Genomic DNA, 15662 nt, shown 5'->3' with positions numbered 1-15662 from the left:
AAAATTACAGACAATGCAGTTATGTCAGTTCCAGGGCTACATATTTTTTTTTATTTTTAAGCAACCCTGACAAAGGCAGGATCCGTTTAACTTGAGACATCACGCCAAAAATGAATGCGAAGTAACTGCAGCAGTGCTACTGCTTTCCGTTAGCACGTTTACGTCACCCATAAATACTCGTTTATGGTACTGCTGAAGTAAAATGGATGTAGACAACGTTGCACATTCCAAGACATCAGAATTAAAATGGTAAAAAAATGACGGAGAAAGAATAAAGTTGCTATAATGGAATAGTTTGGAATGTTCTGATGGAATTAGCCAGTTGTATGCATTTGTGAATATGGCACTGAAGCGTGACTCGAATGTAATCACGACTTGAACCGAAATCTCGTCTGCCGCAAAAATCCCAATGAGATCATTTCCGAACGTCTTTCAGCCACGGGTGGAGGAGGAGAAAGAAAAGTAGAAAGCCGCGGAACCGCCCCGACAGCGACTTTGAAGGCACGCGGTGTATTTTAAGGTAAATTAATTATCGTTTTTCTCCCCTTTCACATACGAGCGGCTTAATCGTGCCACAGGCGGCCCCAGCGGTTGAGTCACTCCCGTTGTTTTGTAAAACTGGTAATCCAGTGACGCCAATCCCTTCCGTTGCACGCCAGAAATTCGAGCTAGTTAGCATCTTGTTTATCGGTAAACGTAGTAAATCGGACGACTTTCATAGACACACTGAACCCGCGTGTCCCAAGAAGCCAGGATTGCGGCTACCGGACGAGGAAGACTGGGACAAAGAGTGCCAAACCAATTTGAAGAGTTTTTCAAGCCAAGATTACGGTAAGGAGTCATTTCTCTTGATTATCGATGGCTAGCTCTAGTATTTGTACAAAATGCCGACTCGCGTGACCAAAGGAGAAACGCATCGCTTTGGATTCTGCGTTACTTGAAATAGCGTCACATTAGTGATGTCACTCATTTAAGTTTCCTAACGTGATAGGCCATTATGCGAGCATTCTTGCCAATTTATATCTAGAAGGGTTAGCATTTGCTGCGCGGCTACTAGACAATGGACCTTTCCGACTGGCGATCTTAAGCTTAGCTACAGTTGCCATGTCCCGCAAGCTTCCAAAAAATGGTGACTGAACAGGACATGTTTGAAGTTGATTCTCCATCGCGTGTTCCAGATAATATTGGGGTATGTTTTTTACGTTTATGTTATGTTTTTAGTTCTACAGGGAGGTCTCGACTATTTCACGCAAGGATATGTACATGGAATTAAGATTTTGGACGGAGTAGGACACAATGTCGAAAAACGTCGCCGATCGATGCAAAAAAAAAAAAAAAAGTTTGACGCCTCACAAACTTCAAATTGAAATCCAACAGGATGAAATAATGGAATCGTACTGCGCATGTAAAGCAGGGTGAGTACTTTTGACTTGGAAAGATCACCAGTAATATCATCGTAGTCTTTAGAAGTGAGTGAGTGGGTGGGTGTATTGATTTGACTTGGCTCGTAATGGAACCCAGTGCTCTGTCTTAAAAGTCTGATGTGATACAAATCGGCAAATAGACGTTTGTCTTGCATGAAATGACGGATTTACATATCACTAACCCGACTCTTCGGCTTAAAACCGGGCCCCTTGAAACCTAGCAGGATATCTTTCATCAGAATTGCACGTTCCCCAAGCGCATCTAAGGACCATTTTCTTCGTGACGTGAACTTTTCCAAGCGCACGCTACTGACAAGCGGCATTGCTTGTGGGACAACATGGCGGCAGGGGCGTGTCAAGCCAGGGGTTAAGACAATGCGGCGATCTGATTGGCTATTGTCGTACGAGTGATTGACAGGTCGGAAAGGTCCGTTACTTCAAAGTATGCAGGTGGGCTTGATTAAGAAAACTACATCCAAACATCTGCATCACAGTTTTGAGTTTCCCATTTCGAATCTCCGCTCGGGCCTTCCTGTGTGGGCACGCACGTTCGGGTCATCGAGGGCTAACGATCGCAGACGAATTGGGGCGAGAAGTGTTCAACACCCTGAACCGGTCAATCCCGAAGCACGACAAACAAGAGTTCACACCTATGGACAATTCAGTGTTCAATCAACCTTACCTGCATCTTTTTTTAAATGTCAAGTGGAAGTGCGAAAGCGCTTTCCCGCCGTGAAACGCCCAGCCGCCCCCCCCACCCCCCCACCCCCCCCCTCCCTGGGAGTGTTCTGAAGATATACTTTTGCTCCTTGAAGGTGCAGAAGATTTTTTTGCGACGGCTTTCGAGGATTTAGCGCTGGGAGAAGAGGAGAACGGGCCGGGCTCAGCCTGTTACAGTCCGGCCGTGCACCACCCACACCCGGTCCCGATGTTGCGCTCCAGCATCGATACCGAGCCTCAACAGTTTTCAGACGCTGACGAGTGACACCCCACCCCCACCCCCATTCTGGAAACGCCACGGTTTGCAAATTAATTTATTTTTAATAGGGGGTTAGGTTTTTTGGGGGTCCTCATTACAACCATCGTTTTAAAACCATTTTTGATGCAATTACACAAAGGTGGGAAATATTTTGCTGTAGCTTTTATTTTGGTTTTTAGATTTTGATTTTCTTGTGCTGAAACAAAACTTTATGATTTTAGTCCATTTATGTAATATTCTAACGTAGGTGCTTTTAATTTTTGCCTCACTCGTGAGCATTTTGAATAGACGACTGCAATTCTGTGATTTGTTCTGAGCCACGTTTTCAGTTCATAACCGCAATAAATGTTTTCAAGTTCAAACCCTGCTCTTGTGTCGTACACCCGCTTGCCTCCGGTTCTCCCAGTTGAAGCCGGGATGTTTGGCGCCGCGATGCCGGCGTTTGGCCACTTGATGGTACAGTTGTTGCGGCGGCTCAGTGATTTGCTCACAGCAACGAGAGTTGACTGAGTTCATTTCCAAGGACTGGCTTGCTCGCTCGCTGGCCGCATTTCTCCCTGGAGTTTCAGTCACAGAGCACTTCGCGCAGGCACAGGGACTGTTATGGTGCCAATTAAAGGTGTTTTTAATGATACGAAAAGGCTTCAAATCCACAATCATCTTAATTAATGGTGAAATTTATTGCCTTGTGCCGTTATTAAACTGCTTCCAAGTTAACTGTAGCTGCTGGTTACATTGAAGCACACTAAATGTAAATTAAAACAAAGCTTTTACAACAACAACAAATATTAATCACATTATGAGTTTTTTTTTATTTTTAAATGCTTCCCAAATCCCCAAAAACATGCAACATTAATTGGACACTCTAAATTGCCCCAAGGTGAGATTGTGAGCGCATCTGTTTGTCTCGATGTGGCCTTCGATTGCGTGGCGACCAGTTCAGGGTGTACCCCGTCTCCTGCCCGTTGACAGCTGGGATAGGCTCCAGCACTCCCCGTGACCCTCGTGAGGATCAGCGGCTAAGAAAATGGATGGATGTACGTTTTTATTTTCTTAAGTCTTCATGTTTATGGGTACTCAAGGATGCTATTCAAAAATCAAAATGTTCCAAGACTGTCGTTTGTTTGCATCTACTGTCCATCCGCCCATCTGTTTTCTTTGCCGCTTATCCTCACAAGGTTCGCGGGGAGTGCCGGACCCTATCCCAGCTGTCAACGGGCAGGAGGCAGGGTACACCCTGAACTGGTCGCCAGCCAATCGCAGGGGACATAGAAATGAACAACGAATGGCACTCACAATCACACCTAGGGGCAATTTAGAGTCTCCAATTAATGTCGCATGTTTTTGGGATGTGAGAGGAAACCGGAGTGCCCGGAGAAAACCCACGCAGGCACGGGGGAGGACATGCAAACTCCACACAGGCGGGTCCGGGATTGAACCTGGGACCTCAGAACTGTAAGGCCAACACTTTTACCAGTTGATCCATCGTGCCGCTTATATCTATTCTCATATATTTAAATTCAGTTCTTGGTGAGGTGTGTCAGGGTTGCATTTTGAGGTCCTCTTGCAGTAAAAAAAAAAATCCCTATCCCTAATAGTTCCCTAGTTCTCTGCAATTGAGTCAATACCTGTGCCTAGCCACTGAAAAAAAAAAAAACGTTTTTTTTTTTTTGAAACTACATGCAGTACTTAAACAAAATACCTTGATTAGTCCATCTCCCAAGAGTAATTTTCAGTGAAGCACGATAAAATTCTTGTCTGTATGTTAATGCCGCAATCTCGTACGTGTCGTGACATCCCAGTGGACATTTGTAAAGGTCGACGATAGCACAGTTTTGAATCAAACCCGTTTTGTACGACCGACCGCGCCGTTTTGGGCCGTGACGTTCGGCGCGGCAAAGCTCCGAGGCTTCACTGGCGCTTCCTTTCGATGCGATTCCCGAAGAGTTGTTTCATTCATCTGGTCCCCGTGTGAGCCGTCGAGCCGGGTCTCTTCTGATTGGGCAACGGGGGAGAGCGGCCCGTCGGGCTTGCGGTCGTCGCCATTTCCTGCGCTCGGTCTTGGCGAACGCACGGCCGTCACTGTCTCCCCGATTCTCCGAAGTTACTTTTGATGTGCGGGCAAAATGTGCCGTCCAGATGGCGATGTTAAGTGTGGAACTGAATCATCTATAATTGCATCAGCTTCCTTCAGTCTGTCATTCAAATCCTAACGCCGACGTGATATTTGCTCGGGGAGTGAATCATATTTGACATCATTTGCGTAAGGAGATGCCCAATTACCTGTTTGACAAGCAGACTCTAGAAGCTTTTTAGCGCATAAAAATGGATGTCATAACATTAACGTTCAGTGACACGAGCAGTTCTGCGTATATAAAGATAAGTGGTGTCATGTGTCAGCACGTTAGGCTGGATTTACACTACATTGAATGCTCGTGTTTCACTGAGGATTATTTCCAGACCCAATTGCAAGAGTTGAAAAGCAGCTGGAGAAAAGGAGGGAAAAAAAAACCAAAACAAAAACGCTTCGTTGTTGTTGTCACTCTGTATTTTCCATGGGATAGGCTCCAGCACTCCCCGCGACCCTCGCGAGGATAAGCGGCAAAAGGAAAATGGATGGATGGGCGGTACAGATTTTAACGACAAAAATAATGGAAGTTAACGCGCGTGATTTGCCTTCGCCGGCCACATAAAATCAGGTGGTGGGCCGGATCTGGCCCCCGGGCCTTGAGTTTGACACCTGTGTCTTATAGCCTTTAATCAGGGTGGGGAAAAAAAAAAAAAGGGCTTCGTGAGCCCACAGTTGACGAAGATCGGCGACAATCTCTGATGGTCTCATGAGATTATTCATCCAGCAGTCCGGCAAATTTGCAAACTGCAAGTTCACATTTGGCCTCCATCAGTTTGGCAGCGGCGGGAGACGAATTCCTCGTCGCGTCAATGCTGTGTGTGTCCTGCATTGGACATTAAAAACACACACAGGCGGCTTCTTCTCTCTTCCTCCACTGTGACTCACATTCAGTGGCGTTATTTTTCTTTTTTTTTTTTTTTCTCATCTTGCCTTAGGTCCGTCTGCTCATCGTCAAAGCGCTCGTCTTGATTGATCCTGCGCACTGCGGCGTGTTGGCACCTAAACAAAGATGGCCGCAGCTAGCTAACCACAACCAGGCGCGAACAGGAGAAAAACAGGTTTTAGGTTTGACTATTTAGGGAAGAATCCGATGTCTGTAGTCATCTTTCGAAATTGGAACTCTACTTTGGCTAGTTGCGTGTCAGCTTTAACCAATTTTGGACTTGGTTTCGCAGATATTTCGCCCGTTCAATTTAATGGCGTTCTGAGTTTATGGAATCGGCGGATGGGATTTGATGGATTGTTCCAGTCAGCGAGGTTGTGAGCTCATGGTGTGCCTTTTTAGTTCTCGTGAAGGATCCTTTTATTGTGACTTGACCCACATGGAAGGCAGCCAGGTTGTTGCGACGTGGGTGACGGATGGTTGAAGCGTTTCAGTCTGGACCCAAAATGGTGCAAGCCCTCATGACAATACACAATGTTTCCTCACTCTAATAAATCAAACTCGCATGCTCTTGAAAGTCGACCGCGGCCGCAAACCCCCCCCCGAGCCTGATTTTCCTTTTCCCTTTTTGTTGCTTGTATGTCACACTCGGGGTGGCTGCAATCGTTTTAGTCCTCTCGGGTGAATTGTTCTGAAATAAAGTCTTGCCACATGTGCCGAACGCGAGAAGGGGGGGGGGGGGGGCGACGCGTTTAGCCAAGTTGGTGAGTCAGGACGGTTCATGGGGTAAAACCTTCGCCATGTTGTGAAAGTGGAGCGTCGTGTTCCTGCTGCTGGTCATGAAACGGCGTGTATGTGTAAAGTGTTAATCCAGAACACGTTTAGTATTGTTAACACGTGGCCTTGTAGAAACACCGTTGGGTCAACTGGGTTTTCAGAGGCTTCCTTTGTCCGTTTAGTCGTTGGTCAGGGTTCTTCTGGCCCGACTGTTGGTCCATCATGCTTATCCTGGTCTTGAGTTGCAGGGGAGCAAGAAGTTCAATTTAGCTGGATGATATTGACGTTGTCTGCACCCTGGACTCATCACCAGGCAATTTTGGTTGGAGTCCTCGGGTTAAGATGGTCTCGACCTAAGATGTTTCGACTTTACAACGCCCGTCCCCCTTCCGCCATTTTGTCTGGCTAATGCTTGTCCGTCGGGAGTATGTTCGCATTTTTCGCCCTCCTTTTTTGACATTACCGCCCCAAAGAAGAAAGCTGTGTCTTTTAGCAATGCTTCTGCAGCCAAAAGAAAATCCAAGGCCATAGAAACAAAGCTCAAGATCATAAAAAGATTGGAGAAAGGAGAGACGGCAACACCACCAAGGCTTCAGTCGGTCGACCGTGGTGACAATTATTAAAGACAAAGCCCGTATTTTAGGGCATGTGAAAGGTTCCGTTCCTATATCAGATACAATTTTCACAAAACTAGGTTCTTTGATACTATTCAAGATGGAGTGGATTGAGGACCTGGTTCTTTGGCAATAGCTCAGCACAGCCTCCCCTTCTTCTTCTTCTCCGTCTACCTCTCAGCAGTAATGCTAAGTACACCGTCTTGTATTTGTTTTTTTGTACAAAGTATTTTGATGTGAATTCTGATTTTAATGGCGGAAGCCGACTTTAATCGAAATTCGAGTTAAGTCGCTACTGTAGGAACGGATCTCAGTCGTAGACCGAGGACTCCCTGTACTACCTTTTTGGGGGGCCGGGTGGGTTGGTTTGCGTAATATGCATGTATTACGCAAATACAGAACAGATTTCCACCAAATGTAGTGGAGAAATGCGGCTTAGCCAAGGAGAAAACTCATTTTTTGTGGTTCCGGGATTTGTATCGAAGCAAAAAAAAAAATAAATTACAAAACCCACAGGGAACGATGGTCATGTTTTCTTCAAGTCGTTTGACGGTGACTGCAGCCCGCGAAAGTGAAATGGGTCAGCGTTTACCTTCGCGAAAATAGCCGGCTCAGAATAAGCCGTTTATATGAGAGATGCGAAATCCACGCAGATTCTGATGTTGGTAATTTGCTAGCAGTTACGTTGCTGCACAGTTTTTAAGGAGTAAGACCATCTCAACCGGTCAAAATTGTGACTCTAATCATGTGATGTTATTTATATATTTTTTGTGCACCTGAATTCAGCGAGGCACAAGAGCAAGCACCACGGCATGCACGATTTAGAACAAAAACAATCCCAGCTGAGTACACCACAAACAGGTAGATGTAAAGCCAGCCAACATGACTTCATTCTACTCCTTCCTTCACAGCACAACAATTTACCCAAGGATGTTTGCAAAATCAGTTCCAACTTTCAAAAACAAGTCCACCATTCTACCATTGTCAACGACACATTTTAACGCCAGCCTCCCAGATCGGTGAAACAATGGAGCTTTGAATTATTATTTTATTTTGGCATGGGCAGAAGTCTGAGCTTCCTCAAGTTACCCTGGAATAATTGTAATGCCTCCCCCCCTGCACGAACAATCCAAATAAGTCACGCTTGTGGAAATAAAGAAAAACGGTGGCACTGAAAAACAACAGGAAGCAGAACTGGAGGGAGCAGAAATGAAGATCTTGAGGTTCTCGCTCGGAGTGAGCAGGTTGGACAGGATTAGAAATGAGCTCATTAGAGGGACGGCCAAAGTTGGATGTTTTGGAGACGAGGCTCGAGGGAGCAGACTTCGATGGTTTGGACAGAGAGTGAGTAGATTGGTAGAAGGGTGCTGAGGATGGAGCTGCCAGGCAAAAAAGCGAGAGAAAGACCAAAGAAAAGGTTGATGGATATGCTGAGGGTGGACATGATGGGAGTTGGGGTTAGAGAGGAAGATGCAGGAGATAGGCTTAGATGGGAAAAGATGACACGCTGTGGTGACCCCTAATTGGGACAAGCCGAAAGGAAAAGTAGAAGAAGAAATAGCGCAAATGCCATTATGTAGTGCTACCGTAGATGATCTGGGATCACATCTGCATGGACGGAGAGTCCATCTTAACATATTTTGATGGTGCTTTCCCAATCTGCAGTCCAGTGAGACACGACGTCTTGCTTAAGTCGACTCGCAACGGAATCTGTCTGTGTTTTGTAAAATCGCTCTTCTCGGTTCGCAGCCCCGTTTTTAGAGGAAGCAGCCAGTGACGACTTCCAGGGATTTTTATTCGAGTGAATTTGGTTACTTGCTTTTCTATTTCAAGTCAAAATAAATTTGGATGGCTTTCAGGGGCTCACGTCGAAGTTGTGTTTGATTGGCTTCAGGTCCTCGGAAAAATCCAAATATTTTGAGAGCCCCTCCAGTTTTGCACGTCTGCGTTGACTGCAAGTGTCATTGAACACTGCAGTACCTCTCCAGGCCCAGACTGGGGCACTATTCATCAGCCCAGCGGCTGTTTGACTCCAGCCTGTTGAGATGCTGAGCTCGTAGCTCAGCCTCCAGCTCCGCGCCAGCCTGTAACGACCTGCTTGTCTGGCAGCTCTGCCCACCTGTCTGCCTCCGACAAGATGGCCTTTATCGCCTACTCCAAAAGCCTTCTCACTCTCATACACACACACACCCTTACCCACTCCCCCCCCCCCCCATCAGTTTTACTGCAGAAGCTTCCCGGCGGTTCATTCTCTCCTCTTTTCTTTTGTCTGAGCGCAAGGCTGCCAGTTTGGGGTCGTCTGGCTCCCCCGCCGAGCGATGTCAAGATAGGTGCTCGATAACAAGCGCCCTGCGGACCGCTTCCATACGTGAGCGGCGAGCGGGCGTGGCTGCAGGAGCCTCTGACTGATGGAAGAATACAGAAACTGAATCGGGGGGGCACAGCTGGAAATGGGGAGAATAAAGTGTGGGGCAACGCAGGCAGACACGGAGGAAAAGAAGAGAAATTGGTAGTGCCAACGATGGATTTGGCTTATTTTCAGGCTTGCACACTTCGGGTGTTCATCTTCGGGGCCCGGGGACGACTCAACTGGGACTTAACATGCACAGAAACAAACAGACCGTGACAGTCGCACTCCCTCTTATTGCCTCGTCTACACACACACACACACACTGCAGCGGCATCATTGCGATGACTTACTGAATCACTGATAAGACAAATACAATGTGAACCCTTGCGGGCTCTTTCTCCCCCCTGAATAATTTGTCATTCACGGACATGAGTGAAGACCACCGTTTAAGCTTTCAACGGCTACTTTTACGGCAGCACGGTGAAGTGGCGGTTTGCGCGGCTGCCACAACAGGTTTCGATTAAATTTGGTTCGGTTCGCAGGGCTGGGAAATTCGGTTGTGAAAAATATGATTTTCACGAAACCTCTATTTTTACACTAAAAATAATTAGGGTGTAGGGGTCTACTCGGCTTTAATAGCCTTGCGCCGCGACCAGGCCTCCTACACCGCGGCTGCTCAATACAGCCGCAACCGCGGAGTTTTACGCCAGCCGAACGTAGAACGTGTTTCGACTGCAATTCGGCAAAGCCGAGGAGAAATTAACACGGGCTAAAAAGAGCGTGACCGGGCAACACGTACGTGAATTATACCGACGAACGCCATTGCCGTACTTCCCATTTTTACGCCAAGCGGCATTCGCGCCAACTTCTGTCTTTCCTGTCTCGGTGTTCGCTTTGAAACACGTGTTGATAAGAAGAAAACAAAAACACTGCCAGTAGTCAAGCTTTGCTACGACAATACGACAGAATGTCTGTCGCAAGAAGGGATGTCGTGCAACGGGAAGACGGCGAGAAAGACAATGTGGGGAAACAATCGACAAGCAAAACGGCATCAAAAACCCACGGAAGTGGAATTAGCTTGAACATGAAGTCGGCAACGAGTACCTGCATGAGCACATTCGTAAAATCAAGGAAGCGGGCGGGCAAGGCTTTTACTGCGAGACATGCCACCGAGATATCAAGTACAGGTCAGGCGGGAGGACGCATTTGGAGGACCACGTACAAGTTAAAAAAACATTCCAAACTTGTGACATTGAAGTTGTCGAATTACAGATCGCCGGGTAGATCTAATCATTTATGAAATAACTTTGTTTAGATTCTGATTAAAGTTCAAGATGTTAGATCAGATTTAACTTTCCTCGGATATCCATTGAAGGCTAAATTGTCAGTAGGTGTGAATGCGAGTGTAAATGGCTTTGTAATTTAAGACTGTGGGAAATATACTGTCCTGTCGGACAAAAAAAAAACGTGCCTGGCAACCTTTGTAACACAATATTTGCTTTGTTTTTGAGTCAATATGACTGTCAGCAAGCAATCTTCATTGGGAGCCTTAATTATTATTATTTTTTTTATAAAGCAGTGTAGTTTAATGTAGAGATGATAGTGCTACATAGATATACATATAGAGAAACATAATGGAAAATTACGAATATGTGCTGTATACTACAAAGTGACTTTACAGCGATGGCATTGAAAGTCGTGTACTTCTGTTTTCTGGCGCAAAATCTAATAACTGTCATTTGTGGTGTTTATAACGACTACAACCCAGTAAAATGAGTTTTATTGCTCTCGAAAAAAAAAAAAAGGTGACACAGTTATTGTTGTCTACTTTCAGTTCTGCCACAAAATGATCTGGCTTCACGCCAGGTAGGAATTCCGACTTTAAAGCAGCGCAGTCGCGGGGTAGAAATTTCCGACTTCCCTGAAAGCCGGTACAAAAGTCCAGTTAGGAGCACAGAAAAACAAGCGGAGTCGTCGGCCAAAGCCACACGTTTCGCTCCACTCCCACCGACGACTCCTTCGGCACTGAGCTGTTGCTCGTCGCGTCAGCTTGCAAAATGTTTGCTCGGCTTGTCATCCTTTGATTGCGGGAGGGAGAGTTTTTGCTCCAGAGAGCACAATGGAAAGCGAGCGAATTAGGTTCAACCGTTCTTTTCATGATTTTTCTTTGATCAGCAACGTGGAGCTCAGCATCCTCATTCCCCACATTGCTCTGTGCGGCGATAAGGACTCGTAGCTGGCTCGCTCCCGTGCCTCCCACGCCCCTTTCTGCGCTGGTCTCACCATACATCGCCCAGGAATCCGGCCTTTTACAGGCTGCGTGAACTTTCCCGTCTGTCCGCTTCTACCGCTTTCTCAATCGCCGTCAAAAACCCACAGGGGCCCCACTCGGGCTCCAAGCTGCAGGTTGACACGCAAACATGACCGCGAACGCCCCTCCTTCAGGCCGTGCGCTGCCTTTCCCTGCCTTTTGGGGCAGCGCGGTTGCAGCTGCTAGCACGCTGTTAAAGTAGCGTTCCAGAGAGGAGGGGGGAGAACCTACCAGGCCACGCGTAAGAAAAGTCATTTGACCTGACTGTCACAGCTGATATCCGTGTTAATTTGCACCTTTGCGGTAGCTGCTGTGATATCAGCTGTTTTCTATCACAGGAACCTACCTGCTTGAAACCTTTTTTGGCGGAGGAGGAACTGGAGTCTGTCACAGTCGCATTTTTTCCCCATTTATAAAGCAATGATTTACAATGGTTTTAAACCATCTGCTGTGTTGCCGAGTTGCCAGGATTGCGAGAGTTCATTCTACAAGCAGACGACGTTGTTCCTGTTCTTTATTCAAAACTGTTCAACAGACGAGTCATTAAACTGATCTTTCAGCACGTCTAGGTTGGGTTCAACTGAAACTCGTCGCCTGCATTGCTCTGGTGGGATTTTGGCCCAATCCTCCACACAAGCGGTCTTGAAGGTTCCGTGGGCTTCTTTTTAAGGACCATGAGTTTGAGGTCTCTCCATAAATGATTAATTGGATTCGAGTCAGGCCATTGGCTGGGCCATTCGAGAAACGTTTTTTCTTGTCTTTGAAACAAATTGAGCAGTTTTGGATTATCGTCCTGTTGAAATGTCCACCCTCGTGTCATTTTCATCATCCTTGTAGATGATGGCAGATTATCAAAAATGTTTCGTCTTTCCTTCAATAACGTCAAGGTTACCAGTACCATTTGTTGAAAAGCAGCCCCGCACCATCATGTACCCGCCTCTGGACTTCCCTGTTTGGTCGGTGTTTTGAGGGTGATCTGCAGTGCAATTTCTCCTCCAAACGTGGTGTCCATTATTACCTCCATTTTCTCTCATCAGACCAGACTACATTCTTTTTGTAAATGTTCAAATATTGGTCAGCAAAGTTCAAACAAGCTTTGACATCCTTGATTTCAGCACTGGGGTGTAGCATGATGCGCGTGCATAGAGGCCTTGGCGGCGGAGTGCATTACTCACGTTTCCTGATAATTCCACGTTTTTTTTTTTTTCCATCCTTGCTGAACCATCGACTTTTAGCAGTTGAGAGGCTTTTGTGTCCAAATGATCGTAGGAGCTAAATTGTCTGGGGCTTTACACCCCTGGCCGGGTCATCCTTGGAAAACGGGTCCTCGGTGAGGGACCAGCAAAGCTCGGCTCAAATGCCCCCAGATGATTGAATAAATGGACCTCGGTTTTCTTTGCCGTTGGTGTTGGTGAGGGATTCAGAGACAACCCAGGATAAGCTTGAGGGACGGGAGTCTCTCGGCTGTGCAGGGAAGGGTTCAGGATCCCCCTGGAAGAGCTGCATGAAGTGTGTGGGGAGAGGGAAGTGTGGATTCTCCTGCTTCAGCTGCTGCCCCGACTAGTTGATTCTTTAGAAATCTTTAAATTGTCTGGACTTTGTTGAGGATTAATTGACTGACGTGATGAGTAATTGGGAAATGCACCATCACTGAGTAAATTGTGGTAAGCTATCATTTATGCATTTGCAGGTAAAACGCAGCAAATGGCAAACCATTAAAAGCCACAAACCAATCTTAAGCGGCATTCACGTAGAATACAAGCTTTCGTTGGGAAACGTCGTCCTCACCTGTAATTCTGAACGAAAAGGGAGGGAAAAACACTTTGATGGATATTTTTGAGGAGGTTTGGTCATAATCCCCCTCATTAGATGTCTCTAAACACGAGACAGTGATATGAAACAGGGCTGAATGTCGGCACACTCTCGCTTGAACAAGGTTTAGCGGAACGGAACCGCCACGCTCTTCGCTGTGTAACCTGGCACCGGCAAGTACAGCGATGGCGGACAGAAAACCGGTTGGTGGGGGGTCGAGGTCATCCGCGGGGTGATTGAGTGCTCGTAGAGCGGGTGACCTCCTTCGCAGAAGGAGGAGGATAGGCGGAGTTCTGTCCCACTTTCTCTTTGCCTTTTTGGTAGATTCCCATTAGGTGGACTTGAGTGTGCTTTGGCGTGCCTAAACGCAACACCTTGAGCCACCTTGGACCTCAACACACCACCATAGTGAGTTTAAGTACCAATGTGGATTTAATCTGTACTTTTTTTTTTGTTGTTTTTTCCTCTCACCCACTTGTAACTCTTGACCAGCCCGCCGTTTTTGTGCTGCTCCTATTATTGGACATTAGCACAGCTACGGTCTCCACACAGCATTAATCACCGTGACAGACAAGGTCGGTGAGTCAGCTGGCGCGCACGTCCGTGCGAGTCCGAGGGGCCCGTCCGAGCCAAATGCAGCAGGCCGGCTCCAAACCTCGCCGTGCCGTGCAAATGTGAAAATCACAGCAGCGCTAATCTTCAGGGCAAAGACCAAGAGCAGAGGTGAACGGGGATCACTCTGACGGACTACTTAGCGTGGATTTACCCTTTCATGTACTCTCTATACGAGAGCGCTTCAATCTTTATCTAGAAAAAGCAAAATGTGGAAAAAGAAACGACTAGCCAAAATGATTCCTGGCCAGAAGGGTTGAAAGGCGTGCCAGGCCAGGAGTTGGCGATGCCACATTGTTCAGGAAAGAAAAAAATCACACGAACCAGCTGTTTGTTTTTTGTAAGTTTTATCCCAGAGAGGTTTTTTTTGGGTGATAGAAATGAAAGGCCGAAACTTAGTTCCCCCCAAGTTTTTCCTCTGACTGACGGCGTCTTGGCCTGAAACAAAAAACAATGTTTTCGTTGTTCTTGGGTCATTTGAAAGATTTTTTTTGTAAGAAGAATCCCACCAAGATGTAAGCACGACTAATATTCCTGACAGCTGCAGCAGCTGGAAGGATAAAAATTCTGCATTTTGCACCTGAGCTGTAGCGTTTTTGTGCTATTGCCTGTATCGCTTCTTTAATTGTTAAAGAACCAAATAACAACTTTATTATATGTACAATAGGCTTCATTTTGTTGGAAGGAGTAAGAAATGGGGGACAGACACGCGTCGCAATAACGCTGCATGCCGCCGACCTGCCTTCATATCACCATGTCTGGTAAAATATTCTTCTCTGAAAATTATTTCGAGAGGCCTTGTGTTAAAAAGCAGTCTGGTAAGTTTCACGGCATACTCTGCACTTTACACCTACTGTAAGCGGAGTGTACACATCCCGTTTTTGATAGCTTGAGCATTTTTTTGAGAGAGGACACACAGGCGAAGAGGAAAACAATATTTTATCTCTGCTTACTGCACTTAAAAGTGTTTGGTTTCATCAAGATGATGTGCATAGCAATCCCGTCGTACCGAAATTGGCCTGTGAGAGGCAGCATGGTGCCACAAGGTATCCAGACCGACAGGAAATACAACAAAAATGAGTAATAGCAGCTGACAGAACAGATTAGGTTATGTTATCTGTTGACTATTTATTGTGGAACCTGACTTGTCAGAACCGTCATGCAGATATCCAAAAGAGTTTGTCCTTTATTGGTGTCCGACTTGAGGTCGCTTACTAATTGATTATAATTCTGTTTCACGTCACAATCAATCAGTTGACCACATTTGTATGGTGAGCAGATCGGCAAGTGGGAATCCTTCTGAACACCCACAACACGGGAGAATCTTCCGGAGACATCAGGGAACCGGTCAAGTTTGGTCCAATTTTCACTGTGTGTTAGGGTTAGGGCAGGTAGGTACCGAACCCTAAGCCTACCCCACTTCAGAATCAAGTTTTCTGACGGATCAACTTGACTTGTACCGCCGTTGAGGATGTTTTTGGGTTTACTGTGTGGCTCAAAAGCCAATTCCACCTCATAACTGTAGATGGAGCCCTGGATCATGTCACTCTTAAAATTCCAGTACAAACGGACCGTACCTCGTCTTTTGTTGCCATTCTTTCACGATTCTCATCCTCTCCCCCACAACGTTTTTTTTTTTTTTTTTTTGTAGCGTTGGCCTTTGCCCACCCTCCCTCCACGCTCCCTTCCTTCAGGCCTCGCAAGAAGTCTTTTTCAACTCCCACATGCGCACTCCTTGTCGGGCTCGGTTGCCAACCTCGCTCAGACGT

General features: G+C 46.5%; 1 protein-coding gene across 13 annotated transcripts in view; it reads left to right on the top strand.

The window, feature by feature from the left end:
* Positions 1-15662, top strand: part of LOC133506778 (uncharacterized) — a 76268-nt gene that overhangs the window by 2784 nt on the left and 57822 nt on the right. For 8 of the 13 annotated variants that reach the window (XR_009796607.1, XR_009796603.1, XR_009796600.1 and 5 more), the window contains exons 3-4: positions 437-520; positions 722-831. Coding sequence is in view for 5 of the 13 variants with exons in the window: in XM_061831247.1 (XP_061687231.1) it covers positions 437-520; positions 722-831; positions 2240-2409 (364 nt within the window). In the remaining 8 variants the exon portion in view is untranslated. Of the gene's footprint in view, positions 1-436; positions 521-721; positions 832-2239; positions 2751-15662 lie in introns of those variants that run through there. The other 5 variants (XM_061831247.1, XM_061831246.1, XM_061831249.1 and 2 more) reach the window with 2 other exon arrangements.

Source organism: Syngnathoides biaculeatus, chromosome 9 (assembly GCF_019802595.1).
Source record: "Syngnathoides biaculeatus isolate LvHL_M chromosome 9, ASM1980259v1, whole genome shotgun sequence".
NCBI classification, from domain to species: Eukaryota; Metazoa; Chordata; class Actinopteri; order Syngnathiformes; family Syngnathidae; genus Syngnathoides; species Syngnathoides biaculeatus.
This window is presented reverse-complemented; position numbering and strand designations above follow the sequence as displayed.